This window comes from Microchirus variegatus, assembly GCF_963457635.1.
Source record: "Microchirus variegatus genome assembly, chromosome: 13".
Classification (NCBI taxonomy): Eukaryota; Metazoa; Chordata; class Actinopteri; order Pleuronectiformes; family Soleidae; genus Microchirus; species Microchirus variegatus.
The window spans coordinates 1,604,249-1,624,338 of record NC_139814.1 but is presented as its reverse complement, the minus strand read 5'-3'; the positions used below and the strand labels follow the sequence as shown (position 1 = coordinate 1,624,338).

The following is a 20,090-nucleotide window of genomic DNA, read 5'->3' as shown; positions in this document are numbered from 1 at the left end:
TCTTCAACATTCGTTGTCCAATACAATCACTAACCATCCTCTGCATGTGACCAAACCATCTCAACCTTGATTCTTACTTTATCGCCAAACTGTTCAACCTGAGCTGTCCTAGAAATACATTGATTTCTAATCCTATCCATCCTGGTCACTCCCAATAAGTGCGTTTGCATGCACACTAAAAAACGATTGATCGGGTTTTTGTAGTTATCTGGTTATTCACGTGCTCATGTAAACGGAGTAAACCGATATCATTATCAGTTTATTGCCATTTTCGGTTTTTGAACAACCTGTTTAACACACCTAGGTTTCTGTCAATAATCTGATTTCTTAGAAACATGTATACACCTTAATCTGCTTAGCGCTGTTGTTAGCCACACCGGAGCTAACTGCCGGCAACATTGACGTCATATGACGCTCGAACGTCAAGTCAGCTTAGGAAATCGCCTACTCTTCCACTCGGATAATGTTACAAGGATGCGTTCAAGTACCGATTCCTGGTACCGTTTGATTTTATGCAAATACTCAGTAGTACCGACCCAGTCCGACCCGGGGGCTCGGCGGGCCGGACTGGAGCCACTGGTGGGCCGGAATCTGTCCCACGGGCCGTATGTTTAACACCCCTGCCATAAACGGTATATTCCAGTTACCCGATTATTGCCAGTAATCGTTTTTTTAGTGTGCATGTAAACACACTCAATGACGCCTCTAGCTCCACCTCCTGTTGTTTTAGACAGTGTCACTGACTTTCACTGTTGCTGCCATTCTACTATCTCACATCAGCTCTGACACTTGTCTCCACCCACTCCACCATGTCAGTTCTCTCTTCTTCTTCTTCTCTTGTGTGCACTGTCCATTTCTTTTGTTTGGTTGACTCCAGGTATTTGAACTCATCCACGTTCTCTACCTCTACTCCTTGCCCCTGTCCAACTGTCATTCACACAGGTATTCTGCCTTGCTCCTACTAATCTTCATTCCTGCATTTCTCCTAAAAACATAAACATAAAAACCTTGAAATGTTAAAGGATTTGTTAAAATGAAATTACAAAACAATGCATCCACCCCCCTAAGTAATATCTAAAATGTAATATTTTGCCACACAACCCTGCAAAAAAAATGTTGTTTGAGTCATCCTGCTAACAGAAAGACAGACAGACAGACAGCCTTACAAACAGAACCAAACATATTAAAGTCCTTGGCAAGAGAAAGAGAAAAAGGCCCACATACACAGTTGCTCCTTCTCACCTCAAGGAGGAAGGGCTCCGTCTCATAAACTTTGCCTGTGGCGACACACTGGAACGAAGCGTTCTGCCCGGCATTCACCTCCACGTCACCCAGCCGAGAGAAATGAGGCACCTTGTCTGTGGAAAACACACACACGCAGACACACACACACACACACACACACACACACACACACACACACACACACACACACACACACACACACACACACACACACACACAGAGAGAGAGAGAGACAGATGATGAGGAAAAGTGGCACATCTGGAGCAAGGCAACACAGTCTACATACACACAGATGTGAATTGTTATTTATTCACAGCCTTTACACACACCCTGCATAATGTAAAAGAGCAGTCAAGCATACACAATGAACACATACACACATATGACACACTGTAAATAGATACCCTGCAAATAAATCCTAGAAAACTGAAATGGCGGAAATTATCTTCCTGAGTTGATTTTAAGATGCTATTTGGAATCATATAATATATATATATATATCAGATAAGCGGTAGAAGATGGACGGATGGATGGCATGAGTTTTGCCTCACCCTAACATATCAGTTTGGTACCTTTTGATTACTGTGAAATACATCAGTGACTTCCATATACACCAAAACAAGTTCAGGAGAATCTGATTTTTATCCATATGGAAGAGGCATTCCCAGAGTGGGAGTATCTCAGTGGGTGTATTTGTACAAGACTTATACTCTATGTTGTCATCATGATGAGTTCATCATGATGAGCTTGGCCACAGCTGCCCAAACAAAGCAGAGGAAACACACTCTGGTCCATTTAAAGCTGATCAAAGCTCTGGTGAAAGCATGCTAAATCATTGTACTCATTGTACTGAAATCCTCACATTTTTTAAGGCCCTTGAAAGTTTTTGATAATCAGCCTAACTAGACATGGATGTAATTGAATTGTGTGCATTTTGTCAAATGGTAGACAGCTGCTGCTAACCTTTGCACTAGTACTAGCAATGTATGTTTTGCTATAACATAGAATGATGCATAGAACAAATTATGATGATGATTTAATCTGAGAGTGAGGCAAAAGCATTAATTATAATAACTGAGAAAAACTAGTATAAATTATGGAAGCACAGTATTGTGGAGACCTGTCAAGCCTTAATTAACACCACCACACATAAACAGAGGCAAAGTATTCTCAGTATCAAATGTATTCTGCCCATCTGAGATGTTAGATCTTTAAAGGTCCCATATTATACCCTATTAACCCAAGTTAAACTAGGTCCTGGTGCCCAATTGAACATGTCTGTGTCATGCTTTAGTCAAAATATCATAAGGATGAAGCACAATAGCAGTTCAATAACTCTGCCAAAACAGCCTTTTTCAGAATGCTCGGTTTTGTGCCTGGTCATTTACATGTGAAGGAGACCCAGATAAACACACATCCACTGCTTCCAGGGGAGTGTCTATCTAACTTACTATCCACAGCCATACTGTCGCCACTTATCACCTATTGTCATGCAGCGTCGTCACAACCCCCGCTCTGTATACCCCATAGTAATGTCCGTTTACCCGTTACTGAGTTTCACCGTAATGCATAGAGTGACAACGATTTTGGCTTCTCACGATCATAAAAACATTAAAATCTAAGAAAAACGATTAATGCGCTGCGCAGCGCGGCATGTATGTAAATTCCCATGCTAGAAAAAGACCCTGAACGCACCAGTGTTACTGCGTCTGAAAGTGACGTATGTGGATCAACAACACGAGGAGAGAACGTGGAAACACGACAGAAAGGCAGCCTTTGGTTGAGAAGAAATGTAGGACAACATCTACATCTTTCTGCAGTGCTTTCAAACGCGTGCTCCTCATATCACCGATCCACACGTCACTCGCAAACCGCAGGCACGTAACTGGTGCGTTCAAGGTGTCCCTCCAGCATAGGAATTTACACACACGATCAACAACAAAGGGCTTGTGAAGCTTGTGAACATTGTTTTCATAAATAAAATATATCCACTGGACACACAGCTCCTCTGAGGCTAGAAGTTTGTGTAAAACACTTTGCTCCGCTGTGCAGCCACTCTTCCTCCCTCGCCTGCACTCTCGTATTTCACAGGGACAAGGGGGAGCTACGGTGGAGCTGTGAAGTACTCTGCCTGGCGGGGTGTCAACATTCACGGTGAATTGTCCGCACTGTCGTCACTTGGTCGGGAGGTGTAAACATCTCATTTTTTATCGCCTATACTTACACAAAGTGGCACCACTAAAACATGACTGAGTCTTGTTTTTTCACATCTTGGGGACTGGTATGGCCCACTGAGTCCCAAATATAAGTACTAAAAGATTAAAAAGCAGTTGTCTTAGAGTTAGAGTTGAATCTTTCCTACAGGGGCAAACCATTAGTGTTTTGCTTGAGGGGAAATTTATATCAAATGAGTAAATGAGTGTGTGTGTGTGTGTGTGTGCGTGCGTGTATGTGAAAATATCAATCTTTCAAGCTCACACTGTATTGTGATTGAATCTTGAAGACAAATCATGCATTGGGGAACTACATTAAAACCTAGGTAAACATACAAACAGCTTATTCTAAGTCATCTGAAGGTGTGAATATTCTTAGCAGGAACCATGAACTCTTCCATTATCTGCAGCTGTCGGGGACACCGAATATCCGAACGGGAAAACACAAAGGTGGTGAAATTTGAGAAACTCTGGTTAGGCACTGATCAGGTTAAAGGTGTTCAAACCATTTCTCAATTCTTCAAGAGTTCCCAGAAACATAGAGACCATTACAACGTTCACTGGCTTTGGCTGTCGAGCCAAACCAAACCAGAAAAGAAAAGTCATGGTCAGAAGGATCAATAATAAACCCATTACTCTCCCCAGCAGGGCCTCAGCAGCCCTTTCCTGATTGGGGGAAAACCTCCCACAAGGATGACAATTTCAGCAGCACTCAATCAGTACAGCCTTTATGGTTGGCTATAGAAGTTTATAGACCTGCCCCAGCTGAAGCTGTAACTGCTGCTGCAGGCTTTGACAAAGTACAGTATTTAGAGTCTGAATATGTTTGTAAATGAGAGATTTCAGACACTTGACACTATGGCAGAAAACTGTCTCTTCTGTGGATGTTCAGATTAATGTCAGTGGCACAAACTTAACATATACAGGGGCAGCAGATGAGCAGCTCCTGTGTCTCTGTGAGCTAAAAACAATGACTTTCTCTATGGACTTTGGTGTAGGAGAGTGAGCAGTTTCTTGGAAATAAAGAGCGTAGACACTTGACAAGAGATGAACAGATCGTACGATCACTGAGGTAGAACTTATTCCCGTTGGTGCTTTTCAGACCTGGTATTGATTTTCTCTATGGATTTTGGTGTAGGAGAGTGAGCAGTTTCCAAACTTCAGTTATCACTTCATTTTGTGAAGAGGCTAAAATCTGTTTTTTTGTTTCCTATCTTTTTATCAGTTTGTGTCTTAAGGTGGTTCCGAGCACGGGGGAGTGTGGAGCGTAAATAGAACATTTAGTGCTGACAACAGCTGTTTTCAGACATAAACTCGGGATATGTCTGGGGATTTGGGTCCAGATATTCTCCAGAGTATATACTAAGTATGTCAAACACAACAAAAAGAGGTGGAAAAGGAAATCAGAGACATATTATATGTTGGATAATTTTCTCCTGGACAGGTGAGTATTTGATCTTCTGCAAACATTAGCAAACTTCCCTCCTCTCAACTGTTGACTCTGCTCCTACTGCTGCTGCTTCAGAGCAGACACACTTTCAATCCTCAAAGTCTGTGTAGTTTAAAGACCGTGTGCATATAGGTACATTTAGAATTAATTATTTAGTCGAATGTGTATCCATCGTAACATGTGCATCCACTTTAGTCAATGTGTTCTATGTTTGCAGGATGGCGAAACACAACGGTTATCCGTATCGGTTATCGGCCAATACAGAAAGCCTAGATATCAGTATCAGTAATGAAGTCCCATGTACCTAATGTTCAGTGTAGGGATGCACAAATTGCTCGGCCAGTGACCGGAACAGGCCGATTTTCACATGATCGGCCCCAATTGGTGATCGGCCGGTCAGTCAGAAATATTCCGATTTTAATAAGCTGGTCAAATGCACCCGCATCGCGCAGCATCAGCAACACACGTGCACGCGGCAAAACACACATGTAGTAGAGTGGACCTCGCAGATTGGGCTACAACATTATACAGCTGTATGTAAATTCTTCCACGTCAGTGAAGCAGACAACAAGTATGCAATATGCAATGTGTTGACAGTGAGCGCTTGTTTAGCGTGGCTGGAAATGTGGCAGATGAGAGAAGAAACGGATCTGGTGACAAGGCAGAAATGCTTCTGTTTTCGAAGAAAAAATTGCCATTGACGTACAAGTGATTGCAATAGGCCTGTGTGTGTTTAATATTTATGCTGCCAGGCTATATTTATGTCCCAATGTATCATGACAATTGATTTTGCATTTTTATATCATTATTTATATACTTCTATTTTATAGTGATTCGTTTTTGTATTTTTAGTTGGATATTGGATGTGAACTGATTGTATGTCTATGTTAAAATGTTCGATTAAAGAAAATATATATATATATAAAAAATGTATATCTTTATGTATGCTGAAAAGGGGTTTAAAACATTTAAATCGGCTAAAATCGGTATTGGCAGGTCAAACTTCTTGAAAAATCGGAAATCGGTGCATCCCTAGTTCGGTGACCTCAACTTTCTGGTAGAAAAACTAGCTTTTGTCTTAAAATAGAACTAATCGTGATGGCAAAAGCATGGCAGTGAGAGAAGATAGGCATGTAATGGTAAATATAAAATAACTCAGCTTTAATGCTACATTACTAGCGCTCAGAAACCCCAACACCCTGATATCTAAGTGATAACAAGGACAGAAAAACAAGAGCAGAGTGGATCACAGTACAAACACTAGCTGTCCTCTTCCTGTCTACAATGTCCCAGCATTACACACTCAGGTGGAAACATCATGATGACAGGTCAGCCATTCTGCTGGTACAAAAGAGAAACCTCCTGCTGTGTAACTGTGGCTCTGAAACTTGAACAGTTACCAGGCGTATCTGCCCCGAACCCACCCACCTCCCTACTCCAAATGAAGAGGTACTGCGTCAGTCTTCAATCATCATAAAAGTGTTGAGCTTTTAGAACTGGACTTCCTGTCTTCAGATGAAAATGGTGAAAGGTGAGCAGCGCAGGGTGGCTTACTTACAACAGGGGTAATTGAGCAGCACAATGTCGTCCAAGGCAATGTAGCCCTGTCGCTCCTCGGAGACGGTTGCTTCAAAGATGACCTGTGGAGAGAGTGGACAGTTAAATGAGTGCAGATTACATGTTGAGTAGCAAGAAAATCGACAGTGCTGGAAATGAAGAGCGTTAACACTTGACAAGAGACGAACATATTGTGTGATCAGTCTCTGTGGTAGAAGTTATTCCCATTGGCACTTTCTAGACCTGGTATTCACATTAGTCCTGTGAGATCTGATCACATATGGATCGCACAAAGTACACCTGTCCACCCCTAGCAATAAAAATTTGTCCGAGATGCTTCTTCTGTGACAACATGAGATTGGATCTGGCTTCCTACAACTTTTATTCAAATACACACTTATGTCACGGTTGGTGTAGTGGTTAGCACTCTTGCCTTTGCAGCAAGAAGACCCGGGTTCCTGGGTTCAAGCCCTGTTTGGAACAACTTCGGAACAAGGGCCTTTCTGCAAGGAGTTTGCATGTTCTCCCCGTGTGTGCGTAGGTTTTCTCCGGGTTCTCCGGGTTCCTCCCACAGTCCAAAAACATGCGATATGGGGATTAGGTCACTCTAAAATTGACCGTAGGTGTGAGAGTGAGAGTGAATGGTTGTATATCTCTATATGTGGCCTTGTGATGGACTGGCAAACAGTCCAGGGTGTACCCCGCCTAGGCACAGCACCCCCGTGACCCTCTGGTGGAGGATAAAGCGGTATATAATGGATGGATGGACACTTATGCTTGTAAGAACATAATCATATTTTGAATGAATCTGACTGCACAGATGTGTCTGCTGTTGAAGCTTGCATGAATCAAAGCTCTACAATAAATGAATGTATGAGCACTCATTAGTAAAAACAGAAAGTGAAACTGCAGCAGGACCCCTGTCTTCAAACCACCTCTGAATGTGGTTTAGAGATCAGTATGGATTGTGAGCATTTAGACCTGAACTTACTGAAAATGTGAAGATGTGTTAACAAGGATGATACAATTATGGTACGGCCATGATGAATCCAAAAAAGCAAGCACTCCCTTGAGCTGTTGCTCTCTTGTCCTAAAAGGTCATTTTGCACTCAAAGGTCACAGCGATCATTAATATCTAAGAGCTCTGAATGTTAACCCTGACACAGTGATCTAACTGCAGTGACTGCAGTGGTATGTGAAAGGTCCATGCTGTTAAATGATGAAAACAACTGTAAAGCCCTTTGTGGCGTGTGTTTGCTGATTTGTCTTGCAGTCAGACAGCCTTTTCTGACTGGAAACTTTAGGTTAATCTGAATAAAGGACTTTAAATGCTGAAGGGACAAAATAATTCATTTGAACCTACCGACGGAGACCGAAGTAGATCAACAATGCTTTTGTGCTGTGATGTCACTGCTTTTTTTCTATGGACTTTGATGTGGCTGTGAGCAGTTTACAACTTGGCTGTGTAATATGGGATAAAAATCGTATTACAATATACTTACATCATTTCCTATCAATATACATAAGGCTGAGTGATATGGCTCATAAATATTATCTGGGTATTTGTAGGCTGTATGAATGTATATTATGAATATATAAAGCTGCCGCAGGTTGTTTCTCTGGACTCATGAAAATGTTTCTTCTGAGTGATAAATTAATAAATACACTATTACCTTCCATTTCACATAAAGCAAAAAGCATTTCTTTTGCTTTTCAATGTTAAATTAGGGATATTTACAGTGTTAGAAACAATGAAATTGACTATAAATATGGTCAAATTGTATATATATATAATAATGTATATATATATATATATATATATATTATTTGTAGCGCTGCTCTTTTCCTTTAACAAACAGACCGCTCCAGTTCCACTGTAGGCGCGCTAATGGCACTAAAAGGAGCTAGTGCAGCTAACAAGCTAACTGGTAAACAGTGACTCCGGTGTCGCGTAACACAGCCTTTTCAAACATCCTAGTTCCATTTAAGATGCTTCCATTATTTGACTTTGCACACAGAAATGAAATTATAGAAACCTGGGTCAAAATGATTAGCCCCCTGATGCTAATAGTCAATTGTTTATCCTTTTACTGCATAACAGCCTGCAGTTGTTTGTTGTAGTTTTCGTCTCCAGAGGAATCTCAGGCCATTCTTCTTTGGCAAATCTCTCAAGCTCCTCCAGATTTGATGGCCTTGAATTCAGGACTTTGAGCAGGCCAGTTAGTAACATTCTCTTATGTAGCAACGTTTGTTTTGGGCCATTGTCGTGTTGGAAGACAAAGTGACGACCCAGACCCAGTTTTGCTGCTGACTGCTTCAGGTTTTCTGTCAAAATCTTTCTTCATGATTCCTTCCACCGTGACGAGATTCCCAGTTCCAGACGCACTAAAGCATCCCCACAGCATAATACTCCCACCACCGTGTTTCACTGTGGGGACGGTGGGTTTCCTTTGGGTTGTGCACCTCTCAGTTCTTTCTCCAAACATAAGCAATGTCGCTATGGCCAAAGAAGAAAAGCTGTGTTAAAGACTATTTGCTCTGGTATTTCCCAACAGTAGTTGGGGATTACCTTTAAAACAATGACATTTTCAGAGGGGGGCTAATAATTCCGTCCTATAGACGTATATAACACCTATTGGCACCTCATACAACCACACTTCCAAATAGCTAAACAATCACTAATTGTTTTTACCCAAAACAATTGGGTACATGAAGAGAGTGAGAGTCATAATGTACGACGAGAAACTGATTGTGGAAGTGGAGAAACATAAAATCATTTATGACACCAGATCAACAGTTCTTCCACGTCGGAGAATGAACGAAGCTGTTGTTGTTGTTTCCTTTATACACACAGTCTATCGCGGGATCTCGCGAACTCGCGTCCGTTCGAGATTATCACTCAATCTTCCGTGAATACCGCTGGCTCCCAAGGCACCGCACCGCTGCTGTGACGCGCCCGGTGGGGATTGATGCTGGGCAGAGGACGAAGCAGAACCGGGCCGCTGACGTGCCGCGGCTATAACGCGTCCAATGGGAATCTGGGGTAATACAATTGAATTCTTGCAAATTCATAGAAAACCTACAAAGAGTCTGAGTTATTTCACTTGTAAAGTGTAAATGTGATATGTTTTTCGTTATTAGCCTTCGGAGTGCAGAGTGCATGAATAAATCTCCCTCTTCTGCTCTACCACCCCTTTATCAGTTCACACAGCAGCTGAAGGTGTCCTTAAACACAGCTTAAATATTCACTCACTCATCTAAATGAGCCAGGCCCACACAGAGTCACAAAGTGAATCGGGAAGCCCCCTGGAGTTCAACAAAGTCATTCTGGTCTCCCAAGTCGTAATTACAGCTGGCATGCAGAGGCTGAACCATTCCCTCTACAAGCAGCTCTTCACTTTCATACTGCAGAGCGACAAACACTGAACTTGAGGGATGCATGCACGACCAGCCGCTAAGATGAAAGCGCTAGTAAGTGTGTGTGTGTGTGTGTGTGTGTGTGTGTGTGTGTGTGTGTGTGTGCGTGCGTGCATGTGTGTGGCAGGGCAGGTTATGTACATTGTTTCCCACAGTGAAATATTTTCAGAGCAATTATTGGGAAATATTTCACCAAAGAAAGGGTTCACCAAATCAAATTCAGATAGTTTAAATATATACAAATGTCCATTACATTCTAACCATTGTCAAATGTGTTGACACATCAGCTCCACACAACTCTCTCTGTGTTTTACAAAATAGCAGTGTTCATCATCCCGTGTCGCCTGGTCACATGTTTGCACTGCACACAGGAAGAGATTTATTTGATGTCAAGACAGAAACTTTGCATGAATAAAGTGCGATGGCTGCTTCCAAAGTGAATTCTGCTGCTCAAAAATCCAGTTGTACAGCAGCTTGACAGGATAAATGCTTCTTGTCCTCATCCGCCCCTTCTCTGCAGCACACTATACACACAAATGCTCCCTCATTAAGGTCTGATAATATTGCTTCAAGGGTCCTATTTTCAGATGAAGGAAGCAGCGTACAAAATGTATCACTGTTTCTGTTCCCAAATACCAAACAGAAGCAGAATAATAATATCAACAACAACAACAAAATGACTGCAACTTTATGTTGGTGGTTTTCACACTGGATGTGTGTGCTATGCGTTAGAGCAGCACCTGTCCTGTCTCCTGCTCACCTGCCAAGGAGCTCCTATAAGGCTTCTGCTGATGTTTTACATTTACTATGCCAACATACTTTTAAATGATCTAAATTCCTCTCTGTTCTTGACAAAATACCAAAACTCTTCAGTATGAAGCCACATGTTCATCAGTCCTACAAGGTGCTGATGAGGAAGTGCCTTGAGTACCCCCAAGAAAACTATTTAACTTCTGTACTTTATATTTTGTTTCTAAGGTTATAATGTGAGTTATTTACAGCGTAATGTATATTATTTTACTATGTTTATAAATGTATACAATATTTTATTGTTCTTAAATTCATATTTTCAGGGTTTTCCATGTTGTTTAATACTTTTCGAGTAAAAACCCTTTTGTCTATTTTTTGTTGGTGTCAGATTATTTTATTACATAATAGTGATGAACACTTGTCGGAATGGCCCCCTGGGAATTTTTGCTTAGGGCCCCAACAGACTCTAGAATCGCCTCTGTGTGTAGGATGCCAGGTTAGATGAGAGGTTAGTAGCAAGCATGGACATCACTAACATCATATTAACCTAAATCTAGACATAATAACAACACTGTGTGTCAGGGCGTAAGCTCAATACAACACTTCACAAAGTTAAACAGTCTATGCTTAGCCAAGTCATGTGATGCTATGCAAGGCCCAGTTATGTTCCAGGGTCCTTGAAAGATGCAAGAAGTGTTCTTTTGAGGTGCTGTTTCTTGGTCAAGGAACTGTAATTGGTTGACTGTAATTCTGGGGTCCGTTTCACAAAGCAGGTTCAACTAACCCTGAACTCTGAGTTGATCTACTCTTGAGATAGGAAACTCTAAGTTTTCGGTTCCACAACAGCTGATTTGAGTTAGTTTGTTCAACTCGGAGTAGTTTCACCTGAAGTTAAGCGCATGCACCACAAGTCTAAAAAAACAGCATGAATGGAGCTTGTTTCTACGAGTCACCATGGCAACAGGGAAGCGGAGGGTGACGTTCTTCACCCCACTGAATTTGAAAATATTAATGTGCTCATACGGTGAGTTTGAGAATGGTTTTAGAAGGAAGTGTAACACCACTGCAGCAGCAAAAGTTTGGGAGAACATTGCTGCTCGGGTCAATGCGGAAGTTTAAATGTCGTCCTTTACAATCACAATAATATTACAGGGGGAAACTACTCAAGTGGTAGACTATTGATTTACTTCATTTAGGTGTAATCCCGCGGGGGGAGAAGCGCATTTGGCAGCAGTTTAAGATGAAACATAAAAACATTCAAACAGGTAAGACTTCGGTATAATCTCATCGGGGTACGTCATTTTGATCATGTTTTACATTTTAAAGTAAATAGTAAGTGGCTGTTTGATTGTATACAGTTGTTTTATCCCCAACATAATGATGTTTTCACACATAAATGATTTCTCATTCTTTATATCATGTTCAAGTGATCTGCATCTCCGACTTTGTATAAAAAAACTCCCATTTGCAAAAAAACGCAGCGCAACACAATTTCTGCTGGTATGTGAGAGCATATACGTTAGTTGGTAATATTGAAAATGTAAGGACGGATTAGGTTGTGTATGCAAATGAGGGAATGTGACGTGAAACGGTACCGCTCAAAAAGAAAAGTGTCTGAACATTTATGCACGGTCTGATAATCATCTCCCGACGAATATTTAATTCCCTGCGCAGTAATGCTGCACCTTCATCCACGGGATCATTGTCAAAAGCACATGGTAGTGAAAATAGTCGCCACCTAATATAACTTCTAATGTAGACGGCAGAACAGACGGCAGAACTATACTATGCCAAAACTCTGCTGACTGAATGAATGAGGAAATCAAATACTGTGTGTCTGAAAGAGGGCGGAGACCAGGGGTCACGTTAACCGAATATTTTCCGTCATTGACCGTTTTTTTTTTTAAAACGGCGTCGGAAAAATCTGATGGCCATCCGTCATTTTGACAGATTGCAATTCACACCCCTGACCACTTGGTGGCGAAGAGCATATTAAAGTAATTGGCTCTTCTTCGTTTGCATATTTATTATGATTTAAAATATTAAAGTGACTTATGACAGGAAAAATAGCTTATGACAGGATTTTTATGACCCTGTCAGTCAAAATGACAGACAACAAAAAAGTCTAGCACAACCTCTGGCGGAGACAGAGAAAAACTCCAGGTTTGTTGAGAAAAACCTGGTCCCAACCAGGTTAAGTTCACAGAGCATGTTACCATGGTAACTGACCGAGAGCTTAAGTTACCTCTCTCTGTGAAACAGGCTAGAGTTACTCCTCTTTTTCCCGAGTTTCCCCCATTTCAGGGTTAACAGACTCAGAGTTTTCACTAAACCTGGTTTGTGAAATGGACCCCTGGTGTCTGTTGCTCAGATTCCTCCTCACAAAGTTAGCTGATTGGAGCTATTGGCTCTGGATCCTTGGTTGATCCTAAGGCAGGTTCTGGTGTCACTGCTTCTGATGGGAGGCTGCTTGTAGATTAGCAGAGAGGGTTGTCTTGTTGCTTGGGTGACGGTAGCTCAGTGGTAGAGCTCTTCTCTCAACTTGAAGGTTGTGGGTTGCAACCTTCAAGTAACGCGAGTGTTCAGCAACCAACGTATTTTAGCAGTCATGCTATTTGTTTCATCTGGTCTTGTTTCTACTTTAATTTGTTCAATATATACATATATATATGTGTGTGTGTGTATTTGTATAAATACATATATATATATATATATTTACATACATATATACATATACATATACAAATAAATATATATAAACTGTTCCATGTTCGGTGAGCTTGCTAGCTAATGCGCATCGCTGTGTGGAAGACGTTGTTTCTGCAGCTGGCTGTTTTTAACTTGGGCTTTGCAAAAGTTTATCTCATTTGTGAATTTCAAGGTCACATTTAGATATTTCAAGGTCATTCTGGTCGTCAGATTGTTTCACCCAATGCATACAAACGCTATCGTCTGCAAAGCTAAGTGGCGATTGGACTGTGTGCATTCAGTCAGGATGGGCAGTCGACTGCGATGATGATAATGCATTAGGCTTTAAGTGCCCTGAGCCAATCAATAACTCAAAGGGCCTTGGCAGACGGACACAGACAAAGGATCTCTTTTTACTAATTTATTTTTATTTTTCATCCCTCTGTCGGGCCATGAGAGACATCTGACTGATATACTCTTCAAGTCATCACACATCCATGCACCCACCACAACTGACTCATCTTTAAGATCCAACACAGTAAGACTGTGCCTGCCACTGATGAACCCAATAGCAATGCTCATGCAACCACAAGCTGATATAAAAATCTCTGCAGTTGCAGTTTGTGCATTTAATATATCCGTACTGATGCTGATGTTGCTTAATGGCTAAAAGGCACAGAGTGTTCTGTGGGGAGGAAACCAAGACAATTGCAGCTTATATTAACAGTTACCAGCAAAATTAAAGGCCCTGACATTAAGTCAGTGGTGGACTGTCAGCGTCAGCAGGGCCTTCTCTGCTGGCCCTGTCATAATAAAAAAAAAATATTTAATTAATGTGTGTCTGAACACACATTTACTTTTTTTTAGTACATTATGATTATATTTCCAGAAACAATATGGTTATTTTTTTGTGAAGCTGAGCTAGATTTGAAACTTGATTTTTTTAAACAAAAATGTTGACAGCTTGAATGTAGCATAACAACATCAGTAAGTACAGCAGGTCATCATCTGACCAGAGAGGCAGGGGTTTGATCCTTGGCTCCTAGCTGACATGCTGATAAGTCATTGGGCAAACTAAACTAAACCACAAATTGCTGGCAGCTTTGTCGACTGTGAATGGCAAAAACTGTAGTGTAAAGCAATTTGAGTGGTCAACAAGTCTAAATAGACAAAAAAAAGAGCATAAAATACATAACTACAGACCATTCATTCATGAAGCAAATTCTGGATGTTAGACATTGAGTACATTAAATAAATATCTTCCATACATGATAGTATTGAATAAGAGCTGATTTCCTCCATCATTATAATATCCACAGAGATCCGCATAACATCGCCGAACACAAAGCTGGACATTGGACATTGTGTATATTAAATGAATATTTCATACTCGAGAATAGTACATCCTGATTTCCTCCTTCATATTATGAGATCCACAGAAATCAGCGCAGCATTCTAGACAATAACAACATACAACATAGAGCTGGACAAAGTATATGCAAAACATTGTTGAGCTGAACATTTTTAGATTTAGACATTGTAGACATCAGATTCACATTTCATATTTGGAACTATCAAGTAAGGCCTGACTTCGTCCTTCATATTATGAAATCCACAGAGGTCGGCATAACATACAAACAAAAAAAAAAATAATAAAAATATATGACGGCATATATGTAGAACATAAATCAGATGTAAACAATAGCAGAGAGATAGAGTCTAACCTTCTTTACATGATTTCATTTATTTTCTCTAATAGCTTTGACCAGCAATCAATATTAGACGTTTTTGCCATAATGTAAACGTGCTGTAGAGAGCTCTTACTGAGCAATATCCAGGTAAGAAGAAAGCCATTCCCCCATGGTTATCTTTAGGGACGATGTGTCATTGAGTAGAAACAAGTACGTGAAAGAGGGATAGGTCCTTTGATAATACTAGACATGATAGATGAAACACTATGCCAAAATCTATTGCCCTCTGTATACTGCCAAACCATATGATAAAAAGTATCAATGGTATTGTCTGGACAGAAGTCACAGTATGGGTTGTCTCTGAGTTTAATGTGTTGTAATCTTCGTGGAGTTAAGTAAGACCTATGGATTGATCTGTAATGTATCATTTGATGGTCAGGGTTCCTAGATGATAAAGATATGTTTGACCATACAGCGCGGCAGTCTTCCAGAGTCTGTTAAGTGATAAGGGTTCGTATGAGGCTTTAGTTATATACTTATATACGTCTGAGACATTACCATTGATTTTACCCCTAGTGCCAAAGACTCAACTCAGTGCCCCAAGGAACGCCCTGAGCACGCATTGCTGTACACAACTGTAAATAAAAACAAAAAGTGCCTGGTAAATCATAGGATCTCTCTAGGTCATGGAATGCACGAAGACCCTCTCCTCCTATGATGTCCTTGAGGACACAGACCCCTCTACTGCTCCACTGAGGGAACAGAATTGGTTTCTTCTCAATTAAGAGAGAGTAATTATTGAAGATAGGGGATTGAGCGAAGAATTATGTTGGGGACTTTATGCCACACTGTGAAAAGATATGAAATCATTGCCTCTAAAAAAAGTGTCTAACTTCAGGCCCCATTCCAACCTCCCCTTCTGGCCAAGGTCCTAGAACGTGTTGTCTCCAGCCAACTACAAAAGCACCTGACTGACTAAGACCTTCTAGAACCCTTCCAGTCTGGCTTCAGAGCAAGACACAGCACTGAGACGGCCCTAGTGAGGGTCACCAACGACCTGCTGCTCCCATCATGTCACCATTGGGTCCAGCATATCAGAAAGCATGGTGATTCGTCAAGGTGTTCCACAAGGCTCGGTCCTAGGGCCGTTGCTCTTCTGCATCTACATGCTTCCACTGGGTAGCATCATCAGAAAATACGGCCTCGGCTACCATTGTTATGCTGATGACACGCAGCTATACGTGTCCACCACGAACAGCAACATTGGAAAAGCCACCTCGCTCCTCGCTAGCTGCCTGTGGGATATCAAAGCCTGGATGCAACTAAGCTTTCTCCAATTGAACTATGGCAAAACAGAAGTGATCCTCCTCGGCATCAAGACCACGTTGAAACAACTTGCCAAATTTTCTCTGGAGATTGATGGCGTCCAGGCCCTCCCCTCAACCCAGGTTTGCAACCTGGGAGTGTACCTTGACAGCCAGCTCTCCTTTGAGGCTCATATTAAGCAGGTCACAAAAGTCTCCTTTTTCCATCTGAGGAACATTGCTCGCATTCGTCTACCTCTCACAACCTGCCGCAGAGCGCCTCATCCACGCTTTCATTTCCTCCAGCTTGGACTTCTACAACGCCCTTCTTGTGGGAGCAACTAATAAGACCATCAACCGGCTGCAGTACGTCCAAAACTGTGCTGCTAGGCTCCTTACCCACAACTCTCTCTGTGAGCACATCTCCCCTGTGCTCTTCAAACTACACTGGCTCCCCATCCGCCAACGTATTAACTACAAGATCCTCGTACTTGCTTACCAAGCTATCCACTCCACCTGTCCATCCTACCTCTCTGAACTCATCACTGTATCCTGACCTACACGCACCCTTCGCTCCTCTAGCTTCACCACCCTTCTACAGCCTCGCTACAGGCTAGTCACCATGGGAGGACGGGCCTTCAGCTGTGCTGCACCTGCAATCTGGAACAATCTCCCCACCTCAGTTAGAGAGGCCAAGTCCATTCATTCTTTCAAATCACTCCTCAAAACTCACATTTTTAAAATCGCCTAAAAGGACTTCATATGATTTTTTTTTTTTTTTTTGAGAGCCCCTCTTCTATTTCTTATATTTTTATTTTTTTTGTGAAGCACATTGGGTCCTAGAAATGCGCTATACAAGACCGATTTTATTATTATTACTATTATTATTATTAACCTTAAATCAAAAGGCTTGCTGTCTAATACCAATGACTAAACTGAAGTACTGTTACCATGGTAACCACTCATGCACAGCTACTGCTCCATAGGTTGACTTCAGAGTGGGTGTACTGGATTACAATTCAGAGAGGTCCAGATAGAGAAATAGTAATCAACATAAACTAAGTCTATAAAGCCTGTCTATAAATGTGACTTTTAATCCCACACCTGTCCAACAATTCACTTGACAGACTTCAAACCTGGCAGGTGACCTCCTAGAACCCTCATCATTTTTAATGCACACATTTCATTGAATTGGTGAATTCTTGGTCTCACTGGATTTTATGCATCACTGATATGCTGATATGTCCACTGAAGTTATTTCAAACTAAAATCAGAAAGTAATATGAAGACCACATCTTTACTTTAAAATGAACTCAACTATTTGAATTTGTCAGTGGTGTTCACAGAGTCTGCTGCTTTAACTTTGAAACAGTTCACAGAGACTGTAGTGTTGATGACATGATAGACAGATAGATATATACTTTGAAACTATGGTACAAGATCATTTTAACAGTTTTTTTTTTTTTGTTATCAAGAAGAGCAGAGACGAGCCTGAGTGGGGCCTCCAAAAGAAAGATAAGTGGCAAATTATGTGGCCTGATAATGTCTTTAATATTTAATATTAAGGCTGTGACAAAAAAAATTTGCACTTCACAATCTGTGAAGTATGAATCAAGGTTTGCTTTACTGCAAACAGCAGGACGTCGTCTCCTAGGATGCAGCTCTGTGTCACTGACAGCGACCAAAGGAAATGATACACGGTGTGAACTCTAACTCATGAAGTTCTTGCACAGGGAGAGCAAATGTAGACGGAGAAGGCGATTGAAACAGCTGGACAGCCCCATTTAATGTAAAAGGAATGCAAGATTTTAATTTGTGCCTCCTGTAGCCCCGTGTTTGGCTCATAAAAATCAATGTTGCAAAATTGAGTAACAAAATCCATACTGTGTCCCGGGAGGCCTCAGTGTGAATACATAAAATCACAAGCAGTCGCATTAAAAGGGATTGCAGTGGAAATGAGATTCCACCACAACAAATATTTTCAGCTTTATCTTTTTTCATTACAGCGCTGCCCAAGTTATTTATGCACGCGCGCTCAGAGTAAAGCTCATAATTGATGCATGGGCGCCATCAATCTTCACGAAGACCTTAATACTTAATTAATTTAACGACCTACACGCCACCGTCCAAAAATTGCAACAATGTTCTGTTAATTGATTTCTTCAGCTGGAACGATGCTGACACCATTGATCCAAATTGGCATTGTGGCAATAAAACATTGAAATATATGACATCTGGCAATTGAGGCTGCTGTCCTCACAATGCAGAGTGAAGAAGAAGAAGAACGAACGGGGAGACAAAACCAACCAGAAGCTGCTTTGTCTACAAAATCTAATCAAACCATTAAAGTGGGTCATCAACATACATCGTCTGAATGTGTATCTGTGGGTTACAGTGACACGATGAAGGATTTGCTCTGGGGGTCCCCCTACAGTTGGCAAACAGTATAGATTTTTACAACTGTTGTAAAATCCGGTATATGTTATGGTAACATCCAAGCCAATAATACTGGTGGACACTGATTTGTCTCTGTTTGCTGTGACATGTGCTATATAATGTTAATACTGTCAATATTAGTAAATTAGTTAGTAGGGGTGGGTCAAATACAGATTTGGTGATATATCATCCTTCCACATCCAAAATATGATAATCGATATACCATAGCAAATAGAGTGGAGAACGCTACGCTAAGAGATGCTCCATCTACGTTCAATATAGGCTTTATGCACTTTGTTCTCTAGGTTGTGAATAAATAGAGAAATCCTGCACGTTTTACTTTTCTCTGACCTTTTGTTTTCTTCAGTTAGATATTTGCATTAGTATTGCTATATAATTGTCTCGCAATATATTGATTATCACAGTATCATTGTATCGTGATATTATTGGTATTGTGAACCATGTATCGCGTATAGAGTTACCCACGGTACACCGGGGGGCCAATTCGTAACGGTTCCTACGGTACTAGGAATTCTACGCAATGGATATGATAGGCTGCACACTGGGTCCGCCCGTCTGTTAGCTGATTGGCTGTTCGCGCGTTTCTGCCGGCAAGAACGAACTCCATGAAGACAGCTCCGCTTCGATAGAAATTTGCTTCAAAACAAACAACAAGCTAAAGTTCTGTCTCGTCCAGACGCTCGTACGGTTTACAGTCACAAACACGAGACAACACACTCACCATGGCAGAAGCACCGGGCCAGAGCAGCGAGTCTGCCGCGGTGGCGGCGGCTCCGCTAACTTTGCTCCAAAAATCAAACTCCAAAAGTCACAGTTGGAACTATTTTGGCTTTAAACAAGGCACAGACGGTAATGAAATAGACGACGGCCGTCCACTGTGCAGGCGCTGCCACCAAGCTATAGGAGCCAAAGGAGGGAACACCTCCAGCCTCATAAAACACCTGCAGTGTCGAATACCAGGTTAGTTTGCCCTGTTTTTTTCCTCATTGGCTAATATTAGGCTGTATGCTCCGTGTACAGGCTGAGGAATGAAGAGTTAGAGGATGTTAAAGTATAAAGCACATAGAAAATGCATGAAAATATAGTTTTCACAGGGAATCAGTTCCTGTTTTTGTCCTCTATGGTTTATTATGGTGGAGAAGAAGCATTATTGTCAAATAGATGTGTGTTTTGTTTTTTTTAAAGACAGTGGATTTGTTATCCTAAGTTGATTAATAATATTAGATAAACATAAATGAATGTTCAAAGGAAACTGAATGATTATTTAATTTCAACCATATACATTCTAACTTCATTTATTTGGTTTTTTTTATTGCTG

The 20,090-nt window shown here is 41.2% G+C and overlaps 1 protein-coding gene across 1 annotated transcript in view; it reads right to left on the bottom strand.

Moving 5' to 3' along the window:
* Nucleotides 1-20,090, bottom strand: part of LOC310936319 (receptor-type tyrosine-protein phosphatase U-like) — a 311,175-nt gene that overhangs the window by 124,878 nt on the left and 166,207 nt on the right. Inside the window, exons 4-5 of the mRNA XM_083900361.1 lie at nt 6,467-6,548; nt 1,243-1,358 (exon numbers count right to left, since the gene is read on the bottom strand). Of these exons, the coding sequence (XP_083756487.1) occupies nt 1,243-1,358; nt 6,467-6,548 (198 nt within the window). The remainder of the gene's footprint in view (nt 1-1,242; nt 1,359-6,466; nt 6,549-20,090) is intronic.